Genomic DNA, 23,418 nt, shown 5'->3' with positions numbered 1-23,418 from the left:
ACTTTTTTTTTGCCAAACAGAATGAAAACCATAAATGTAGTAACTTTTTTTTTTTTTTAAAGAGAAGAAACATGAGGATAATAACATCTTCTGTATAAACTAGATGTAATATGTCACAAAACTGGAAAGCAAGGCAATACTGAGGTTGTTCATGCATTCTGCTTGGTTTGTCAGGCCGGTTGCCTTCAATTTTGTGTTACAGCTATTCAGACTTATTATTATTAAAATTCAGGCAGAGGTAGACAGAAGAAGATATAAAATTATTCCACTGCTATGTTCTGTACATAATGCGCAGAGATATTCACTCAGTGGAATTCTACAATAGAAGAAATTAACAAGAAATATGAAAGGCAAAACACTTATGAATTGGATGCATTTTATAAATCTGTTTTAAAAATGTACGAACGGAAACGATCTGACATTAACTACTTTCCAAACATTTTACTTGTCTCATAATAACGTTCTTTGTGTAAATGATTTTATTTTGTGAGCACCACAATTTCCAGTGCTGTCTCACACTTTTCTTTTCTGGGCACAACAACTGAATATAGTATGAGTGATTTCAGCCAACTTTAGAAACACCTATTTCTTCTGTACATCTTAAGAACTGAATAGGAGAAGGGCTGTACATTAGACCCACTTAGATGCTCCGACATGTGGCAGACACCTACTGACATGTAGAGGATTTAACTAGTATCTCCTGGCCTCCTCAAGCCCTGGTGCAGTGCCCCACCTTGGAACTGCACAGGAAGCCACCTGAACTAACCGGGAATGAAATGAAGGGGAAAGAAACATCTGCCTCTGGCCAGACAGACATCTCCTTTCTCTTGATATTCTTGGCTGCAAACTCTGCCCTACAGCTAGGTGCCAAAGCCTTCTTTCTGTATTTGATGAAACAGACACAATGATATTTCACATTTTTCCTTGATATTTCTTTCATCCATTCATTCGTTCATTCACCCAGTGTGAATGGAGACCTGTGATTAATTGTTTGTACTGGAGTGAGGACTTGTATCTTGATAACCCAACTGAGTGACCTAGTTGTTGGCAATACTTAATCCTGTAACTCTTAACACCAGCCTTAGACATGTTCTGAAGGCACCTCTGTGATCCAGCATGACTAGAAAAATGGGTGGAGAATTGCCTTGTTTAAGAATTCAGCTTTAGGGACTCGGGATCTTTTGTTTGCACTAGGACTCTTACCTGGGATGCCATCACTTTTCTTTAAGCCTCCCCCAAAAAAGATTCCAACACAGTTCTAGCATCATATCCACCCCACGGGAAGAGAAACCAATCCAACGCCAGAACAGCATAAATGCAACACAGTTGTAGCTGAGTTCTGAGCTTTCTGAGACGCTGTTTGACTTTTGGGGGTACCTGGCGAGGCAGTGGTCTGACCAGATGATGACCTAGTAGACACTCAGTGCCAGAAGCTGCCCCAGCGCAGACACAAGCTGCGGCAAACGAGGGAAGACCTCTTTTCCTGGGAGTCCTCCCGCTGCACCTAACCAGTCACCTGGAAGGTGAGGGCTCACACGCGTCACCAGCCAGGGCAGAGGGAAGGACTCCGTCATGTCCTTCATTCAGAGCAGTCCCTGGTTTAAATAGCAAGCAGTCTTTGAAGCAAAATGCAGAAAACAGGTCTCTTTCCCAGCTGAGTGCCCTAATTGCTGCCCTATGGTCCTGCTCTGTCCTGCTCTCTGGCCCAAGGACTCCTTAATTATTTAATGTAAAATAAACCAGCTTTCTTAGGAGCAGCACAGAGTGCTCTGTCCATCTCTCTGTCTCTGGGTATTCGCGTACGCGTGTGCATACATAAAGACACCAGTCCATAGATGGAGAGGTTGCAATTCTCTTGGGAGGTGAGATATGTGAGTTTGAATCCTCTTAGGCTGGAGGGCAAGGGAGGATTAATTTTGTTTCCTGCATAGTCTTATGCTAGAAGAGGGTTTTAATAGGGGCCTTGAAGGAGGATAGTAGAGTGACCTTGGGAATGTTGTATGCCTGGTAGTATTTGGTTGAATGCTAAATTGTTGAAGGGGAGAGAGGATGATAAGTAGGGGAAAAAAGGCAAATCAATTTATCTCAAAACTGTATTGGATAAATTAATCATTTAAATGATCCAATCTGGGTGCTTTATAAGATGCACACATTTATATGTGAGTCACTTGTCTTCTTTAGAGATGAAATACATTGAAGTCAGTATAATGATATGTCCCATTTCTCAGCACAGGACACAGAGGGTAGACATGATAATAGCTTATCTGTTTTTATTTTAAAAGGAATCTATTTGAAATATCTTCAAGATGCAAAAAAAGAAATAATAATATGGATGAAATAGCAGCTGTCCAAGAGCTCCACTTTCTCTGAGAAATCTTTATGAAAAACAACATAAACAATTGTGTTGTTTAATGTTTTCTTTGCTTGTTCAGGTGTTCCATTCAGGAGCGAATTCAGAGTGTAAAAGAAGAGCCTGTGCCTGAGTTTCAGAAAATAACAATATGGAGCTCACATTTTGGAGAAAAGAGAAGGGGGAAAAAACTTTACTCATTTTTCTCTCCTCTAACCCAACTCTTTAACCTTCTTTTTAACACTTGCCTTATCTCAAGTACATGCTTCTGTCCTCTTGAATCCAACGCAGAGTCCTTAGTCTCTCACCCCGGGAAGAGGGAAGAGTCTGTCCGAGTCCCATTGCTTTGGGGGTGTGACAGAGTGGGGAGAGGGAAAGCAGAGGTTTGTGTTCTGTTAAGAAGAAAAGGAGACAGACATGGGGAAGGAAATATTGTGTGAATAGGAATAAAGATCATGCATTCAAAAGCCTTTCAGAAATCCAGCCCTCCTCCCTTTTCCCTCTACCCACCCCATGAAATTATTCTGGCTTTGATCCCATCTCTCTCTCTCTCCTTTTGTTCAGTGACACACAAGTATGTGACCCATGCCCTGAAAGGTATCAATCCCCATTTCCTTTCCTGCTTAACTCAGATCAGGAGGAGGAACTGTTTGAAAAGCAATGGTTATGAAATGGATTTTTAATGTGAGCTCAGTACTTTTTGTGAACGTTTGTGCCAGAAGAATTTAACCTGCCTGATTACTTAGAAACAAAAGCAAATACAAATAGACTGGGAACACAGTTAAAATGTGATTTCTAATTTATTGTAGTGGTTAGGAGCATATTTTAACTCAATTTGCCATGCTCTCTGTGATTACTGTAGGCTTGTCAATGAGAAAAACTCTTCCCAGTGAAATATCTGGATTCTTGCCCCTAAATAAAACAGCATTGTTTATGCATTCCAATCAAGGATATTGTTTACAGGGCAGATAACTGCTAAATCTTCTTTCCATTATTGACTACATGATTTATTTCCTTTTGCAACTGCGTTTAGATGTGCTAAAACCTCTCTTGACTGTTTATAATCTTCTCAGTGCCTTGCTCCAGTATGTGAATGCAGCACAGTTATATCAAACCAGCTGAGTATGGAGCAGAGTCCAAGCTACCGGTCACCTGCATCGAATAGCTGTGGCAGTCTTTTTACTGTTTGTTTTCTGCTCTGTAGCAGAGCGTGTAAAGCTGCTCAGGGAATAGTGTATTATTGGACATGGGTATAAAGACTTCATCAGCCTAATGGAACAATTAACTCAACCATTCTGCTGCTCTTGATCTGCAGAATTTTGCTTTAAGATTAGAGTGATAAGGTGAAGATTAACACCTCTGGGTCAGCAGGGCTGATGAGACATGATTTATTAATCCTCAAAGAAAACCTTAATTGGACACTGGAGCACTCTTTCCTTCATTGTTAAACACTGCCAATTCCCCAGATAATTAGGGTAGATGGTGAGTATGATAGAGACTTATTGTAATCAGATGCACCAAAACTAAGGTAATGATTTTTTCCCCTAGGAACACCGTGTGTTATTTTCTCCAAATAAATCAGTGCCGATGCTTGTGAATACCTGAAAAACAACCCCTACAAATGGTCACTGACTGCCCAAACATAACTTATAGAAGGGAGCTGGAGAACAGGATTCATAAGAGTCCTTTGATTTAGAGGAACTGTCTTAAATCCCAGCCTTCAGAGCACAGAGAATTTACTGTGCAAGCAGGTTAATGAGCAGGTTGATTTATTCTTATTTTTTTACCTATCATTACTCATTCTTTCATCAGGTTCTTTCCATTAAGAGGCACTGATTTATAGGAAGAAGCGCTCCTCTAAGGAGTTTGGTAGGTTTTGAAACCAAATCTCGGAAATACTTTCTTTTTCAAAGAAATGTCTTTTTGCAGGCAGTATAATAAATGGGTTCATTATAATGCAGCATGCAGCTAAAGGTGGGAGAAAAGTCCATAGGCCTACAATTCTAGCTACTGTACCCCAGGCTCAAGAAACGGAGCTGTGTGACTTGAGGATTCATTAAGACGTTTGGTGTAGCACAGCCCTGATGCAATAAGTTAACATTCTCATTAGGGGGTTGGAGCAATCATTTGGAAAAAGCCTCCTTTGCTACATTTGTTTACTGTGTCACAGCAAGCATGTCCTCAGTCAACTGGGATAATCATTGTCAGAGTTTTACATAGTTACAAAGCTAACTAATAAGCCAGATTGTTGAATTATGTCAATCATGTCTAAACATCAACAAGAAAATTGCTGTATGCAGATGGGAAATTTGTAAAAAAGCCGAGATATTCAGTACAGTGTGAACAGTGCACATTGCAAGATCACGATTTAAGACTAATATCTGGGGGCATGTGACTTTCCACCGTGTGGCTCTGAAGCCGGATTGCTGTCTATTAAATTGTCTGGTGAGACTTTTGACATTTAGGGCACTGACCGAGGAGAACTTGTATCATTAAGCATTACGTCCCGCTTCTCCTACCCTGTCACTTTACCCGCCACATTATCACACTGGTATATTAGTTGTCTTCTTGTTGCTTCTTCTGGAGTCCTCAGGATTTATTGCAACTTCACACCCAGACTAACTTCCCAAGGCTCTAGCCGGAGGAGAGATGAGAATCAAGGAGTGGCGTCAGATTTTTTTCTGCTAAAGACAGAGGAAAATTATAAATATTCCTACCCAGCCCTGTTGGGGATTGGAGTCAACTTTTAGCCCAGCGATCCTGATGTCAGCTTTCTGAGTGACAAATCCTGTTGGCACTTGTCATCTTTGTACCAGACGTCACCCTAGGGGGGAAAGGACCTGTTCGTGGCTGGTAGTTGCTGAGTTCTTGTGTGATTTCACCCCTGCCCAGGCTGATACATAAGGAACAAAAGAATGAAGAGTTTAAAACACGCTATAAAGCTTTCGGGATGTTTAAATAGACTGAGGTGAAGATTGCACGAGAAAGTAAGGTAAAAAGTAAGACATTAATCTGTAGAAAGAACAAAAGATCTATTAAATTAATCAATAGGTCTTTTACAGTGGCAAATATAATTTAGTTAAAGAAAACACAGAGAGTGCAAGAAGAATGTAATGAGTTTTCCACCTCTCCTAAAAGCAAGGATTGAGAAGAGCAGTCATTGACTGACAGGTATGTTGTTCAGAGAGGAAAAGCATGCTCTGGAGGGTGGATCTCGGAGCTGTGCTGAAGTTACAGACCCCCCTGCACCGTACTGTCCCACGGGAGCACAGCCTTCAACTCACAGCAGAGAGATGTCACCTGACCAGGAACACTGGAACATAGCACACACCAAAGCCAGTTTCTGTCTTTCCTCATATATAGAAGGAAATAGCAAGGAAGAGATGTATATTAATTCCCCAGCAAATTTAACTGTCTTTTGGGAACATGATGAAATAATGGGAGAAAAAATAATGTGTATTGTAAACAGGGACAACTGTCCGGGGTCCCAGGTAAGAGGAAGACCTCTCTGTTATTGTACGTACCAGTATAAGTCATTCTTTCTATTAGGTAAGTCCCAAAGGGTTTTATGGTGGTTCTGCCCAAGACGTAAATTGGATTGGTCAGTCTCAATGAAATATAGACTTGGTTTTTTTACTGAGAATATAGTGTGTCTTTATCCAAAGTTTTTATATTCTGATGCTGATGCCCCATCATTTTGATGGTCATTCCTTACTGATGAATGACTGGTTGAATGCTGATTTGTTTTTCCAGAGACTTACTCAGCTACAGATTTACCTGCATCACTGTTGCATGTCCTATTATATTGATTTCCACTGGTCCATGATCGTTATTATTTGGGATTCCTGCATTCATGCTGCATAATATGGAGCGCTTGGTCCATACTGTGTTTTTTCTTTACTAATCTCTTTGAGACACAGTCATGAGCTACTCAGAGCGCCGGAATTTGGAGACTCAGACTTTTGCGATAGCTCTCCCCTGTAGCATCAAAAGACTTAACTCCAGTATTTTTGGTTATACTGTTACAACTTCCCAAGAGTTTAAGTAAGTGTCACAGTCTGAATCCAGGTGCAGTGCAGAATGTCCCTTCTTCTAATTGTGAATGTTTAGGGCCAAACGCAGGCACCTGCTATTCAACACCAATTTCCTGAAACTTGGGCAAGAGGAAAGCCAGAATCACTAAATTAAACTATTAGTGTAATGCACAGAAGGGGGGTGTGTGTGAACAAACTTAACAACTGTATCATGCCCCATCTGACTGGAGTACTGATGTTATTAATTTAAAGTTGAACCAGCCATCTGGGCTCTTTAGCATCCATATATGTTATGTTGGCGTCTGATCCTCAGAAAGGGGGAACCAGGGAAAACTTAATCTGCCATTCTGAAGAAAGGCAATGATATTTCCTTTTCTCAGTGTGAAGCAGACTTTGCTGAGCAGGAATTTAGGAGGCCCGTGGGGTCTGTATGTGCCAGCAGGCACAGAGGTTCATTTTAACTTCAGCTGGCCCTTTGGGAGAGAGTAAACACATAGAGCATCTTTCTTTCCACATAGCTTCATAATAAACTTCCAGAGGAACATGAGCTTGACAAATCTCACTGTACAATACTAATTAAAATAGATCGTCCTTTAAAAAAGTCGATTCCATTAAAAAAACCCTCCACAGTTCTGCTTCAATCTCAGTCTCACTAGAAAGACAAGTATCAGTAAGCTGTTGGATCTTGTGAAAAAACATACACAACCTGACTGATTGATTGTAAAATGCAATCAATTAGAAATCACAGTTGGCTTTTTTGATTGGAACTTAATTTGATTTGGAATGGGTTTGTGTCCTTGCCTACTATTAATTAGCAATAATAATAGTATTGTTCTTCTACGGGAATTTCAAACAGATCTGCCTTCCTATAAGGCAGATGGTTGGTATAGCTCAAAGCACTCTCAGTTGCAGCAGAGGTCTCAGCTCCATTACTTCTGTTTGCTGGCAAGGGAAGGCTTTGGTGGAAAAAACTGGTAACCCTGAACAGAAGAAGTTGTCAGTGGAACAAGTTTATCTTTTCCAAGCTGCAACCTGAGAGAGACAGCTACAGGCAGGAGGGGCTGAGACATTCTCACAGCGTTGCAGCCATCAAGGCTTGGATGCTGGGACTCTGCAGGGGAATGTATAGGAATGCAGCGAGGTAGTGGCTAGAGCCTGCTCTAGAATTCCAGGTATTAAACTGGTGTCAAACAATCTGATCCACATTTTTATCTGAAGCATTCTGCGCCCCTCTGAACAGACCTTCCTTGGCCAAAAGCAAACTCAGTTGCGTTATCTTCTGTTTGTTCAAGGGATAAGCCTAGCGGCTGTTCTTGTTGTGTAACATTTATATCTTTACAGAGGCTGCAGTAACAAGGGAAACACCATGTGTGGGGCTGGCCCCTTCAGTAACCTCAGAAGGAGCGGGATGCACAGCCCTGTGCAGAGCAGTCTCTCGCTGACAGGAGGCAATTGGGTGGATGGCTCAATTTTCTTTTTTTTACCTTTACACTGCAGACTAAATACTAGTCTGCAGAAGTGCTTTCCATTAATATTCAGGTGACAGGCTTAATTTCAAAGCAAGTGTTCGTTATTTTCATAGATGGAAAGAAGCTGTTAGTATTCTAAGAGATAAAAGATTTTTTTTTTTCCTGGTGCATCAAAGGGTACAAATACGTTCATAGTTCTAGAGCTGGTTTCTCCAACGTATCCTGGTAGAGCTGCGAGGATTTAGGACAAGGAGCGAGAATGTACATGGAGAGTTGGCTTCTTTTTAATCAGCCCTGTTCTTCACACAGCAGTGTGAATAAAGCCTGAAGCTGGGCACTGTGAAAACTGACGTGGATCGGCACCTTTGGTGGTAAGCTAAGCAGAATGATGCTTAGTGCCGGTTATTATGTCGTACTAGACTACGGATCCACGCAGAGATCCATGACCTGCACATACAAATAGCACAGGGATCTGAAGGTGGCCAGGTGCAGGGAAATGCCCTCTCACTGGGTCTTACCAGGCTGGACTTGGCAGCAGGGGGGACCGGCTGCGTGGCTTGTCCCTGGGGGCCTGGGAGAAGCAGAGAGCAGGGGGGAGCAGTCACCCCACATCAGGGAATCGCTGTTTGACTAGGATACATGTACTTGCATAAAAACTTTGCTCCTGGAATCCCAGCAGGACCACGGGAATGGTTCCTCTGACATGGGGGAGTTGGAGAAACCTACTATTGCTGAGCCATCTTTTCTGCAGGTAGATTTAGCTGGTGAGGGCACTGAAACTGCACCTTTCAGAGACAAAGAAAATATACCTACAAACACAAAGGGGAAGGACAGAAGCATGTGTAAATGTAACAACAAACCTTTGCAATGGAAAGCAAGGTTCTCTGCATATGTAAAACTTGCACTCCATGGTACCTTTGTACCTACTACATACCTGAGTTTTACAAAACAGAAGCATAGTCTGTGAGGTAACTATTAAACAGACAGCATTAGGACTATTAACTTGGAGGTAAGAGGTGCCCTATCTCATACCCCACTCTCCAGAACTCTGATTCTTTTGATTATAACATTGTGGCTACTGACATCATCCCACCTGTTTGGATTCTTATTTGTGATCACTCCCATGGAACTACTAAAAGCATTAAATTTAATCAAACGCAATACATTTAATGCTGCTAGAAGAGTAAAAGTGCCTGCCATTCTCAAGAATGAGAATTGCCTAAGGAAGTAGTACAGGACATTAGCATATTAATGCCCACAAAACCCACAAATATTTCTAGAGACAAATAGGGTGGTTAATTAGCAGCAAGAATGTTCACAGAGTCATGAGAGAAGCATCTTCAAAGACCAAAGGATTAAGGTGAGCCTGCAGATAAGACAGAGTGCTACTTGAAAGAAATCGGTGAATTAAGCCATAGCTGGTACTAGAAAAATAATCTTAGGTAAGACCGTACTATTGTTTCCTTATTCTAGGTTGTGATCTTGCATTTGCAGAAAACGGGGCCTGTTGCAGAGGTGCCAGGAGGCGAGTCGCTCGCCCGCGTGGCTGTCAGCACGGGGGAAGGAGCGTGGCACTGCCATCCATCCTCCGTCCTGACAGGGGCCTCAGGCGGGGACGTGCCGCTGCTCTGCAGCACAGGCAGCTCCGTCACAGTCTCTCACAGCCAGCTGCTCCGTACGGTTACCACCTCACAGGATTTTTAAGCAGCTATCACCGGGCCTTCTTTGCATAAGGGGAACCACAGCTGGACAGAAGTGGCCACAAGCCCTCTCCCGCTAGAGCTTCTCTTTAGAATCATAGAATCATTTAGGTTGGAAAAGGCCTTCAAGATCATCAAGTCCAACCGTCAACCATGCCCGCTAAACCATGCTCTGAAATGCCTTGTCTATGTGCTTTTTGAATACCTCCAGGGATGGCGACTCAACCACTTCCCTGGGCAGCCTGTTCCAATGCCTGACAACCCTTTCAGTGAAGAAATTTTTCCTAATAACCAACCTAAACCTCCCTTGCCGCAACTTGAGGCCATTTCCTCTTGTCCTATCTCCAGCCACCTGACAGAAGAGACCAGCACCCACCTCACCACAACCCCCCTTTCAGGCAGTTGTAGAGGGCGATAAGGTCTCCCCTCAGCCTCCTTTTCTCCAGGCTGAACAACCCCAGTTCCATTCTTCCTCCTCTTTCACCAGAGAGCTTCAGCCAAGGAGCCCTGGGAAGGAAGGGGCAGGAAACCGATGTGCCACGTGGGCACGAGGGGAAATTATTTTGGACCAGTGTAATTGAGTCTGCTCTTGTACCAAACAGTGAGAATAAAGTTTTCCTCCAGGCTAAGCTATGATCTGGCTCCAGTCCATTAGCACATTGTTTTAGGTGTAAAGCTACCTATATATGGTTTTTTTTTTTAATGGAAATCTGCCTGGTAGGCTGCTACCTGGTAATTCCATTAGCAGAGCAGAGTGAGGGATGGAAGGAAGGGATGGAATCACGTTGTGGGAGTAAAACAGGAGGAAGTCAATTATAATAAACATTTGCTTAAGAATATATTGTACGTTCTGCCATGGAAAAAAACTAGCGTCTCCTTTACAGTCTGTAAGGTGAAGTAATTGAGAAGCTATTCCATTCAGATGCTCTTGTAACTGGGAAGCTACGAGATGAACTGCCTCAAAAATTAACTTCAAGGAGACAGACTTAAAGTATATAAAAGAGGATCCCTCTCTGAACTTAACCAGCATAGCACATAATTCACTAAGCTTTAATGGTGAATTTATGATGTGGACAAATTTATTTCCTATCCCATCTTCCTACCTAAAAAATAAAAAAAAAAAGAGAGAGAGAGAGAGAGAGAAAGAAAAATAGAAATATTTCTTACATAAGCTTTAGTTACATCTTCTGGTGAAATGGCAGGATGAAAAGAGTAATTTGGGTTCAAGGTCAAAATGAAATTCTGTTCACATCCCAGTCCTTCACACATCATTCTGCGAAACGAGAGAGCTGAACAGAGGAAGAATTAACTGATTTCTTTTAAGTTTAGTAATTGCAAATGCAAAATGAATATCATTCTGCAGACATGGTGCCAGAGGACAACGCAAGCTAACGAAATAATGGTAGCCCTGATAAATAATTTATGCACCATATCAAAAGCTGAATGAGATAAAGATATGGAGAACCCATTTGAAAATTTGGAAATTGCTCAAAGCTGTTCCTCCAGTGACTCCCAAGAGGATGAGCACGGACCACTAATAAACTCTGTGACTGTGTATAATTCATAAACTTTCCCTCATTTTTTGATTTTCAGTGCTTACAGTTTATAGTTAACAAAGGAACAAAGAGAGGAAAAATCCTGGTAGCAGTTGAGAGGAGAATATAAGCCAGCTGATTCCTTCACTTAGTCTATTCATAAAGGGCATCTGTTTTCGTCCCAAACTGCACATATATCCACCATTAAACTTAGCGCATCGAAAACAGAAAAAAACCCTTCTGCTCACATCCTCATGCCTACTTTGTATTTTTATGACAGCTATTACAATGTGAGATTATAACACAGCAAAAACCATTTCGGGATGATTTTTATTAACAGTATTCTGTCCCGGCTCTTGGTTAACGTTCAGACTGGGTTTGTTGTGGATTCATTCATTCAATGACAGTAAAGCAAACTCAGAGCAAACCAGTGGATGCTATCTGAAGGCAGTGGGGTGTTTCTCAATGCATTACATAGCAAGAAACTTCCCCCTCACACACCCACGTTGGAAAGATACTAGTAAATTAAACAAATCTAAAAATTATGTTCAGATAAGCTTTGCCTTGAAATGATTTTAATGGCCACAGTAACAAGCCCATGAAGTCATATTCTGAAAAGACATGGTGGGCAAGAGGGTTATTTTTAACTCTTTGCACATCAGCAATTTGTTGTTTGACTTCAGGCACAGCCCAATTCGGTCGCACAACCAGACTTTTGTCATCTAGTGTGGATCTGAGTAGCTTGCCCTTTAAGCATGCAACATGAAATATTTTAAGCAGTTAAGATTTTTTTTCTCTAAGATGCCTTGGAGTTTTGATTTTTATTTTTGCAGTCTACCTCGAAACAGGGGACAGTGTCCCGCGGCTTTCTGAGGGAAACCCTCTGTTTCCTACCTTAAGTACCCAAGCAGAGCACAGCAATTCTCAGCTGCGTGACAGCTTTCAAGCTGCTGAAAGGCTGCGATGGCACCCGCAGCCTCTGCTGCCACGTCTCGGAGCGAGCAGCATCTGGCTGGAGCGATCCCAGCAGAAGCTGGTGGAACACCAGAGGAGGGATCTCCAAACAGCTTCCCACGGTCATCAAAGACACAAAGAAACCACGCAGTGCTCTCAGGGCACTTTGCAAATCTGTTGTCCTGGGTGGGTAGGTGGGAAAGCAGGTGACGACTACCAGCAAGCTGCAGAAGTGGCTACAGGGCAGCTGCCCTTTGGTGATCCGCTGTGCTCGTGCCCAGGCTGACAAAAGGGATCCACTCCCTCAATTCGTCCCTGGCTGTCCTGCTTGCCTCTGAGAGCCTGTTGAGTGTTACTCCAATATTGTTTACTTCATTAATTTCCTCCTACCACCAACTGATGAATTAATTATTCATAAGTAAATTTATAAATTATTCTACCAGTTCTATTGATGATTGAATAATATTGACCAAATAAATTATTCACTCTTCTTTTCCCCCACCAAATGGCAAATAAATTATTTGTGAGTATTTTTTTTTTTTCAGTATTAGATCAACTCTTCCATCTTTTGAGACATTTATAAGATGTCACTCACTCTGATAACTACACAATTTGTAAGCAGGACTTTTTAGGACCTATATTTTCATAGACAAACAGAACTAGTTTAACTTTATTGTATACTTATACGGCAGTCGCTTTAAATATGAGATCCTTTAAAACATGAGGAGGTGTTTTTGTATATTTCAAAGCAATTAAACAAAACACTGATATATTCTGGGGTTAATTCTCACCCAACCAATATATTGTTGGGTGAGAATTGTGCAGATTATTTTACAGTTTTCTGTATTTGTACAAAATAGTCAGTGTTGAGGCTGCAGCCAGCCCATGATCCCAAAAGGTATTAGGATGTAGGTTCTGTAAATGAGCATCAGGAGCAAAGCCAAACCGGACAGATACCTTGACTAATGGCCACTACAAACGTGAACTGCATAGGCCAGAGGTTATTTCAAGTTCCTGGATAAATTACATGAGCTTTACATCTAGCTAGATCCATTGCTTCTCTCTCTTCTTTCACTGATTCACCACTAACTATGTGGCAGACGAGTGATAGCGTCTTCTAGTGGCATCATTTCTAGTGTAATTTATCATGCAGACAGAATGTGTCTATATCCAAAAATATGGACAGTCCATGTGGTGACTGTCATTATGATGGGTCTGGAAAAAAAAAATAATAAATAAATACATCTCTAGGAAAGTGATACGAAGTCCTAAGCACCCATAGAGAAAGGATTAGATCCTCTCTATTTCATGGAGCTAAAGTTAGATAAAGTCCACCAAGTCAATCAAGCTGCATTAGCATGAAATCAGTATAAGGACCGTGAATAGTACACTGAAACGTATTCTCTTAAAAGTTGCTCTAAAAGAGACAGAAAGAGAAGGCATCTCATGCCTTCTGTAGCTTTTCAGGTGTGACTGCCAGGGACGCTCAGAAGCACATACGTCTCTCTGCTGCCATCTTCCTTGCCTCAGAGACCCACTATGTGCAAAGAGGTTTCGGTTGATTTTTATGTTTTTCTTTTTTTAATTTAAAGCCACGGAGCAGGCGTATTTGCCAGGCTGGGTACATGTAAGAGAGTGAACACAGCCCCAAGACAGCAGTTACTTCTACAGCTCCCGCTGCCCAATGGGAGGAAGATGAATGGGCTGTGCAAGGGAAGCAGGACTGCTTAGTGAGCGGAGAGCTCATTTATGGGGAACTCTCCGGCACCGCGCAGCTCTCTAACACCTGGCTGCTGCAGACATGAGCTGTCTCTCCTTGTTTCCCCTTTCTTTTCCACCCAGATGGGGCTGTGAGCTGTCTCTCGGGCCAGTATAGCAGTGTAATATTGGCCTTTAGAACACATGCATAGCAGAAAATCACAGCTCGCTCATTTTCAGAGAAAACTGTTAACAGGTCTCCCTCTCTCATGGAGGCATTGTAACACGTTCCTGGTTAAACTGGCATCGGTACTTTCACTTAGATTTCCATATTAAAATAGGCAGCACTACTTAGGGAAGTGTTGTGGTCGGGACTTACAGGGGAAGCACCTAGACTTTGCGTTCTGAAAAATAACTGAGTGGTCTTTAGGGTCAAGTTTTTAAACTCCCTTTCACCCTGTTCCCCCAGGAGAAATCCCATGGAATACCCAGACACAGAAATGTACAGAAAGGTATGACAGAGAAAGTGGGAAGGTAATAAAAGGGTGCCTAGAAAGATGGAGTGTAGTCAGAGAGATGGGCTGGAAGAATGCTTTTTGCAGCGCTGTTCAGAATGGATGCGAATGGAGCACAGTTATATTGGTCAAGGCCAGAGGAAAAACCACGGCAGCAGTTAGGATAAAATGGTGAAGGGAGCCCATGGGAAAATTTTAGATACATTGGTAGGTAACAGACTGTATTTTTGGGACATTTATGCAGAAAGAAGCTATGAAATTTAGCCTGCATTTGAGGTTTCAGAGAGTAGTCAGAGCTGAGTATGTCTCAGATGAAGGGTCTGAGTAAAAGACAGAGATGCTACTGATCCAGAACAAATGTAGGTGCTCTATATTAGGTAGTATGACATCTATTCATCAGTAACAGGGCAGTCCAGAATATGAGTTTGGACACGAGAAAAGAGATGGGCAAGTGTACTACATAAAGATACGCAGGTGGGCAAGAGAGAGCTGCCTGCTCCACAGGACACTCGGGGGAAGCTGAGGCTGCATAAGAAGCAGATCACAGAGTCACAGAAGCTGAAGAAGTCACAAGAAGACGTCATCATATTTAATTGTCTTGCAGTATTTTGCAATGTCATCTCACTGCACCTGGTCATTTGCATCAATAATAGGAAAAAGGACTTTTGCCACTGCTGCTTACTCCGGTTTAGCAGCCAGAGCAAGACACAGCTGTGCAGGCAGTAGGTATTACTGCAGCACACATAGCATGGGGGTTGGCAGCAGTGTAGCTAGGCCAATGCATCTGGCCTGAGGAGCAAGGACAAAGATTAGGCTGCAAAAACATGTTCAGACTCACCCAAAATTAGTTTTTTATAACATGTCCATATATGCACGGGGGAGGGGTGTTATCTCATACATTGGAATTTTTTCTCGCTGGGGAGTAAAAGCCATGAGCAAAAATCTACTTGGGTGTTTTTTACTGTAAATGCAGTGTACCAGCAAAATGTATTTGCAGTTTGGTTAAGTTTTTGCTGTTAGTTTTCCCATCAATGCTTTTGACTGCTAGTAATGTTTTGTGTTTAAGTCAGTTTTGCTACTTTTCTAAAGGAAAGTCACAGAAAACAGAGCTGTAAGGAGCTGCAGGAGGCCATCTAGATTTTGCCACCATAATAGCTAAGAGGAGAATTAACTTAAATTGTTTGCCAGTTTTAATTAATTAAAGAACCTTCAAACAGTCTTTCATATGTCTTATTTCAGGTATGTTATTATTTGGGAAAGGGCAGCTTTTTCCAGGAAAAAAAAAAGGGAGCAGTAGTCTGCAAGCATGACTCAAAGTAATGGAAAAGAACATTTTAAAATTACAAGTATGTGAAAAGATGTAATTTCATTTCACGCTGAATCATATTAAGCAATACCTCTCTGCCTTCATATCCTACTCAATGCAGTGAAACTACAACAAAGATTGGACTCTAAATGAAGGACAGAAGAAGAAAGCTCTGGATATCTACCTGTTTACCTTTCTCTCTGAAGACTCATAATCTTCTTGTTTAAGTCTTTCCCTGAGCTGAAAAACAAACTGCTTACTCCTAATGTGACAGTGCTATTGGCATCCCTTTATGATTTCTCTTTTGACTTTTGCAGTTATTCCTCCCCTTTCTTCCATTTCACTGTATTTTGCTCCTCAACGTCCTTTTTCCTTTTTGATTGCTATTTTTGGTTGCAGCTGTTGTAATGCCAGCTGGAAGAAACGCGGCTGGTATTCTCTTTTGAAGACTGTGAAATTAGTATCTATTATAAACTTTCTACAGACAGAATTGCAGTTCCACAGGTTTTCTATCTCAGTGTCATCAGCTCCACGTTTCTGAGAAACGGAGCAGACAAGGAAGATGATCATTTCAGAAGAAAAGGAGGGACGTAGCTGGGGAAACACCATTAATTTGAAGAAAAGGGCCAACCCTATGAGATTAATCTCATGCTCTATGAAGAGCAGTGCAGGATAATGTACTCAGGATGCTGGCAAGGAGACAGGCATCTGTATTTTGGACTAATGAAGTCCTATTAAGATCTATGTGCTTGGAAGTGTTCCTGGAGCACTGTAGCTAAGCGTGGATCATGGCAACCTAGTCATCATTCAGCAGAACGCGGCTGCCTGCCTCGCCAGCTCAGATGCAATAAGGCAGTTTTCCTAAGCAGATGTGTCTGAGACCTCAAGGGCATCAAAGCGTCTGAGATTCCTAACTACTCTGACAATCTGGCAGCAGATCTGTTTGGCACAGGGCACCGCAAAGGCAACAGCAAGCTTTGGAGTTGTTTCTCTCTTCCCAACACCATCTTGCTCAATGTCTTTCAGTAAGATGCAAAAAAAAAGAAGGGGTCAGGCTGAGAAAGGAATGTGATAAAGAGCTGGTTATGGCCTTCTGTACTGTTGTCACTTGACACAGCAGCTACCTAGAGATAGTAAAACTATGGATAGATGAGTCTTGAGGGTGTCTGGAGTTAAATGTCCTGTGGGCAGTGGACTAAATAAATAGCTATTACCCCTCTCTACAGGCTTGACAGAACCCAGATATCTGGGTGTACCACCCAAACTAGCCGTAATGGGTTTGGGATTATGAATCAAATGGTCTTTCAGCACCGATAGTGTGCTAACTTCTGTGAAATGAACATATGTTTTCTTATCTAGTATCCACATACAGATGCTGATTATGTGGATGGTCTCCCAGAGTAAAGCAGCCTTTCTGGAGAAAGGGTCTTACCACATCTTTACACAAAGAACCTGCTTCAAGGGCAGCTTAAAAGCAGTCCTGAATGTCAAAACTCTACAATAGCAGACAAAAAAAAGGTATTTTTAAGTTATTGTCACAGCTGAGGCATAAGATTATAGGAAATCTTTATGATGGAGTTTATCTGCATCATTTACTGTTTTCTGTTAGCTTTGCTGACATTTTCTTCTCCACTGTTTCAGTCGATATGAGTCGCGAGGAGAAAAGGACATGTTTAGTACACAGGGACATTTACCTGAGTCTGTGAACTTGTTTCATGTTGTGAACATATTTCCTTCTTTTCTTCCTTCATAACCTGAATTGAGCAACTGTGCATTAATCTTATTTCATCCCATCTCACTCTTATGCTAGAGAGAAAAAATTGAAACACTGTAATTACTCATCAGAATTAAACTTCTTTTTGATATTGAAAATATGAACCATTAAGGAAAATTAAAAAAAAAAAAATCCAAATTCCATTTCTGCAGGCTCAGCACTTTGCCATTCTCTCAAAAAAATGGCATTTTCAAAGCCTTCTGTTCCCATTATCCATTTCATTTTACTGTGTCAAAAAGGGGAAGAATTTTGTCTGTTCTTAGGCTATTCAATGCTCTCTCGAATGAAAAATCGTGTTCTGCTTTGTCATGATTATTCTAGCTCTTTAACACAGTCCACATGGTGCAGTAGGACTGTTGCAATTAAGCCATCAAAGCGAAGGGTACTGTGGAAAAAGTACAGCAGGACTGTTATCTTTTCCTTGCCATTAGCCTCGGCCTTCATCAGTGATGAGATAGCACAAGCAGAAGGGGAGGACCTGGAGGAGGCTAAAGAAGGAGCAGGAGCATGACCAGCTATTCCATCCAGACCGTGAAGAAGATCTTGATCTGATGAGATAATGCACACAATTTGAGGGATAAGTTCCCTCCTTTCCCAAACACCATGTGATTTCCTACCCCAGAAAAAGTCTAAGTGTTTGACTTGTATGAATTTTACTCACAGTGACAAATGCAAGAAGCTGCACTTAACATTCAAGAAACGTAATGCAAAATCAAGAGAAATGGAAACATGCCAAGTGATCAGTTCCCTGACTTGTTTTCTCAGTCACCGTATTTAAGTCCCACATAAACTCAAAGATCTTTTTGCAGTGTATGAAGACAAATATTTGTTGGTCAACAGATGACCCCTGCTGGTGTGCAAAATCAAAAAAATCTATGTCAACTGATTGATAAATTCAACTAAAAAAACACCTCCTGTTTATTATTTTTTCCAGCCTCCTTTGTGCATATTTGCCTGTGGTTTTTACTTCACTTTGATTAATCACATCACTCCATCAAGACTGTATCTCTTCAGTCTGTTTACCAAAGGATTATATGTTGCCTTTCTTTCTTACACTTCTCTCCATAATCAACCACATGCTATTCATTTATCAATTGCATCTTCTGATCTCTGCTCCGTGTGTCCAAAAATTGCCCTCTGATCGTTTTCAAACAAGCTCCTGGTGATTTTCTTGTCTCGTTGTCTGTTTATTTGGAATAGGTGATTACATCAACAGCTTCTGTTTTCAGTACTTCTGCACAAATTGTGGTGTTATCAGATTCAGACTTTTATCAATAATACCGTCATTATTGGTATGCTTTTTTTCTGTTTTCTCCTACTCATTTGACTTTGACCTAACTTGAACCTAAAACTAACTTTTACAAGAGTTCACCAACAATTCACATTATTTGGCCAGCACATGCAATATCTTCCTTTATTCATGATCACTTCATCTTGTCAGGAACACTCCATCTGTTTTTCAATTGGTATTATCATCACAGTTCTACACAGTTGTACTGTCTTCTCTTGGCAATTCACTTAATAACCCTAGTCCTCTCCCCAGCAAGAATGGGAACATGGGGAATGGGGTTGGATAAGGCATTCACATCAATACACTGATAAGGCTACTTTCTAGTGCTAAATGAAACTTTTTTATTTAACTTTAGCATGTCAATCTAACAAGTTAGGTCAGCTGTGCATCTGAAATCACAAAGCACATTACATTTTTTTCTCTACATAATGTTGCACACACTTTCATTTCTTGAAATTATACATTCCACATTGTGAATGCTTTGTGGTGTTCTTTGTGCATTGTGACTCTCTTGAATAGCCAGGAAGGGACTTTCCTCACATGCATATTTAACTAGATTGGTCAAGATAGATAGTTCTGATGTAAACCCACTGGAGGTGTGCAACAGTATACTGTCATCTCTTTTGGTGGGAGGTTCCACGTTCAGCATCCAGCTACTGGGAAAGTTCTGCCTGCGGCTTTCCCAACCCCCCTCCTACTGGTCAGTAGCTTGTGTGCCAGTTCAGCTGTCATACCTAACAGAGAGCAAAATTTATTTTTTTTTTAAACCCCTTCTTTGCCTCAAATAACTGCTAAAATCTTGTCACTTTGGTTTACATTTTATCTTGCCTTCCAGCTTCTTGTTAAGTTTAAAAGTATGCATTCGTTATAGAAAACTTTGTACAGCTTATAATATGTCCCAGAATTTTCATTTTTCCTTTTCATTTCTTCTTTCCATTTCATTTAAGGGTTGCCATGTTAGTCTCCAGCAGCATTTCTGCCTTAGGGACCTTCACCTTAATCTCATTCTGGTTGTATTAACTCCGTGGCTTAAATAGAAATGTTTCTTCAGTCCTCTGTCACGTAGAGCTATCTCAGTACATCCATTGCAAGATGTAGCCTTTTCTGAAGCCGAGATATTATTTCTCTACTTTTTTTTTTCATGAAAAAAACCAACATTTGAGGAAAGTATTGTAGAGGTCACAACTTCTCTGGAATAAAACTCCTTCCATGGACTTTAAATTAGATGCTGAAAGTGATAACAAAAATGAAACAAGCAAATAAATAATGTTATATTTGCATTTCTAGTGAGTGTTTAGTACTTGTCATTCTGTGGAAAAGTTTTCTGTACTCCAGTACAGGCAGACACAGAGCAAATGGAACTGGTTTGTTTGGTTGGTTGGTTTGGGTTGGGTTTTTTGCATTGAATCTTATTGTAAACATTAATATTGAGGTTGTGAGACCTTGTGGAATCTATTTCAGGAACCAGCTTGTCATTAATTTGATTTCATTATGACCTGATGACCTCCACAGCCTTAGTGAGGCCTGCAGGTAGGACTTAACTGGGGTCCAAGAGCCAGTGTAAGGGAGAACATGTGGACAGCACTTTAGCTTCATGTACAGAGAGCTTCATATGTGCATGTTTTCTGAGAGATGGAAGTTCAGAACCAATTGTTGTAACACTGAAGTGGTACTTTTATTCAGACAGAGCAGCACTGAAGAATTTAAAACTGCAAACCTATGAAAATTTGCTGTTATCATCTTCATCACCACCACCATGTCCTTCTCTTTCCTCTTTTTTAATTAAATAACTTAATTAAAAGAGTAATTAGCAGTACCATATCAACATAGAGGTATAGCATCTATGCATTTTTCTTAATACTTAAGCTTCAGCTATGGGCTTTCTGCCTTCAGAAATGTCTTTTCAATGTCTACAATTCCTCATTTATATGTCATTTTTATGTTTATTTTTCAATGTTAAGAAAAAGACAAAAGTTTATTGTGTAGTTAAGGCACTAGATAGGAATTCAGACATTTCACACTGAATCCCACTGGTGCTACAGGTTTTCTCTGTGACCTTGAGCAAATCACTTAATCCCTCTGTACCTCTGCTCCTCATTTATTTTTTAAAGGATGGTAATACTTCTTCTGTCTCTGTATTTACATTGCAAACTCCTTTTATTCTGTGTTCTATATGATTCTTGTCTTATCTAAGAATTCTTATTATAGACTTGCTTTTATCTATGTAAAAAGCAATATATTCTGTATGATAGGTTATCCTGTATGATAGGTTATCCTGAGCTATGACCTGGCTGTATAAAGAGTTACTATTATTATTAGCACACCAAAAGTGTGTTAGAGGCTCAGTCAGACCCAGAGCTTCAATGTTGCATGGCTTTTTTATGAAGAGATGATGGGCTGTTTTACAAAGGTTTTCTCTATAGCAGTAAAATAAATGTGCTTGGGAATGACGGTTCTACCACCCTTGAAGACAACCAGTATGGAGTGAACCGCATCCATACCATTAAAGTCAACCAGCACTAAGGCAGGCAGGCTGCATGCATGCTGTCTATTGGGAATGGCCCCTGGCTTGTAGTAGCTCCCAAACTGTATACTGGAGTCTTGTGAGAGCTTTCTGGGCCAAAAATTTGGCAGAAATGAGCAGGCTCTGTTTAACAGTGGCCCGTCAAACCTTGCACTCTCCCTACCCATTCTGCTTCTGTGTATAGTTATATGCTTATAATAATCTATCCCAGTCTTGCCTGATGCAAATCCTAAGGCTGGAAAAGAAGAAAGTGAGCTGCAAAAGGAGCTTTTCTAGTAGTAAAACATAAGAAACTTGACATCAAAAATTGTTCAAAGTAAGTCCAGTCAAAATTCAGGAAGAAAAAAGCAGTTTTTGTTGAAGCTACTCCATAATACATTAAACATTCCCTGGTTGAGGCAGTGAGACTATGGTTGAGTGGTTCAGGCAATTCCAGTTTATATTTATGGGTTTTGTATCAAGAGGTTCAATGTGGTGATTAAAGCATTCATTTGGTAGGTAGACAATGTGGCTTTACACCCCCTGAGCCAGTGAGAGGATTTGAACTTAATTATCCTGTGTATTTGTAGAAGGCCCAGGATTGGTACAGAGTGAAGAACCACATCTTTGGCTGTGCTCTGAAAGGAGGAGCTGATCTTTCCCCTCAGTTCTTGTAAGAAGGCATTAGGCATGCAGCTCTGAGTCTCCTAAACAGGTCTACAGTCCTGAACACGAACCTCATGGCTAGGGAAGAGTCAGGCTAAAGACAAACAGTTGTACTCAGCATTTCCTTCTACCTTCCTAGGGACCTCCTGGTTATTCTGGTTGAATCTTCTTGGCACAAGGTCACATCTTTTGACTCCTGCCTGCCTCATATCTAAAGTATTTGAAGCAAAGCTCATTTGTGGGCTTTAGATGGTCTCTGGAGCACATCAGAAAAGGAAATTTAAGTCTATGCTTTGGTGTTGCTGAAATCTCAGTATATAGGCTTGCTCAGTTCAAGGATGCCAGTTTGTATACCCATCAGGTCTTGATGTGACAGCCGAGGCTGGTGTCAGGCAGATGAGGTGCTTAAGAGGTTCTCCACAGAACAGCCCAAGCTGACACCCAGCACAGGAAGAGCTGAAGGATGCGCTGGTGTCGAAAAATCATCATTGTGCCTACCCCAGCTACGTGCTTCTCAGGTCTGTCATCATGGGCTTGCTGGCACAGATCAGGAAATACAGTGGTTTAGATTTGTCTCCAGCTTACACTCTAATAATAATAGAGACACAGTAAATGTGCCCCCATACACTGTGTGTACAGGACCTGCAAGCCTAACTCCTGGTTACTGCTGCCTCGCTTGGCAGCAGAGCATTTAAATCTCTGTTGAAATCTAGCCCAGGCTGATTCTGAAGGGCTTAAAGTCTAAACATGTTTACCTAACAAGAGATTCTATTACAATACAAGCTTCTACGTAGTCAAGACCCACAGCGTGTTATCAGACAGCCCTAGTGATGATGGGTATAGCTGAACTGTCACTTCCAGAATTATCACTCTATCCCAGATACATTGCCTGGTGTTACCACGTGGGACAGAAAAACAGTAGCAAACAAAAAATTTTTAACTACTTATTTTGCAGTTTGAAAAGATTTTGCAAGTGTGGCTTAATCACTTGCAACAACTGATTAAACATTACCCTGCACATTGCTTTCTGATGAGTGTTTTATGTGTTCTCTCTGCAGACTGAAGAAGTCCTGAAGATTGATGGAGGGCCATGCTATTCAAACAGCAGGCGTTGCTGAGACAGAAGCTCTTCGTGCTAGGCAGCCTTGCTATTGGAAGTCTCCTATATCTAGTTGCCAGAGTTGGGAGCTTGGATAGGTAAGTCATTAAGTAGCTGCTCTCTTAATTATAAATGGGCTATGATTTTCTGAGGTTTTGCTTCAAGGGTCAGATTTCTGTTTTGGTTTGGGTTTTGAGGGGTTTGGCTGGGGTTTTCTTTTAGTGTCTACTCATGTACAGAAAGACAGAAAGACTCTCTATTCTAGTAGTGGTTTTCATTGTTCTTTCCTCCCCTTTGGAGAAGAGAGTAAGAAAATAGAGTCACAGGTCGTCCGTGTCAAAGTATTTCCATCTGTCCATTTGTATTCTAAGCACATTGACACTTATTTTCAGAGAAGAAATAAAACAGCATCCAGTAAAAATGTCATTACAGTAGCTCATTTTTGTCTGTGTGCATCTGTGTGTTGACCTCTAGTTTCAGCAAAACAGTCATGATGTATTTATATATCATCTTTTCTAAATTTA

At 41.1% G+C, this 23,418-nt stretch overlaps 1 protein-coding gene across 1 annotated transcript in view; it reads left to right on the top strand.

Moving 5' to 3' along the window:
- HS3ST5 (heparan sulfate-glucosamine 3-sulfotransferase 5) overlaps positions 1-23,418 on the top strand; it is a 198,385-nt gene that overhangs the window by 169,018 nt on the left and 5,949 nt on the right. The window contains 1 exon segment of the mRNA XM_030002314.2: positions 22,854-22,992. Coding sequence (XP_029858174.1) covers positions 22,886-22,992 — 107 coding nt within the window. The 5' untranslated portion in view covers positions 22,854-22,885.

This window comes from Aquila chrysaetos, chromosome 2, assembly GCF_900496995.4.
Source record: "Aquila chrysaetos chrysaetos chromosome 2, bAquChr1.4, whole genome shotgun sequence".
Classification (NCBI taxonomy): Eukaryota; Metazoa; Chordata; class Aves; order Accipitriformes; family Accipitridae; genus Aquila; species Aquila chrysaetos.
Note: the sequence above shows the minus strand (reverse complement) of the source record. Positions and strands in the feature narration are given on the sequence as shown.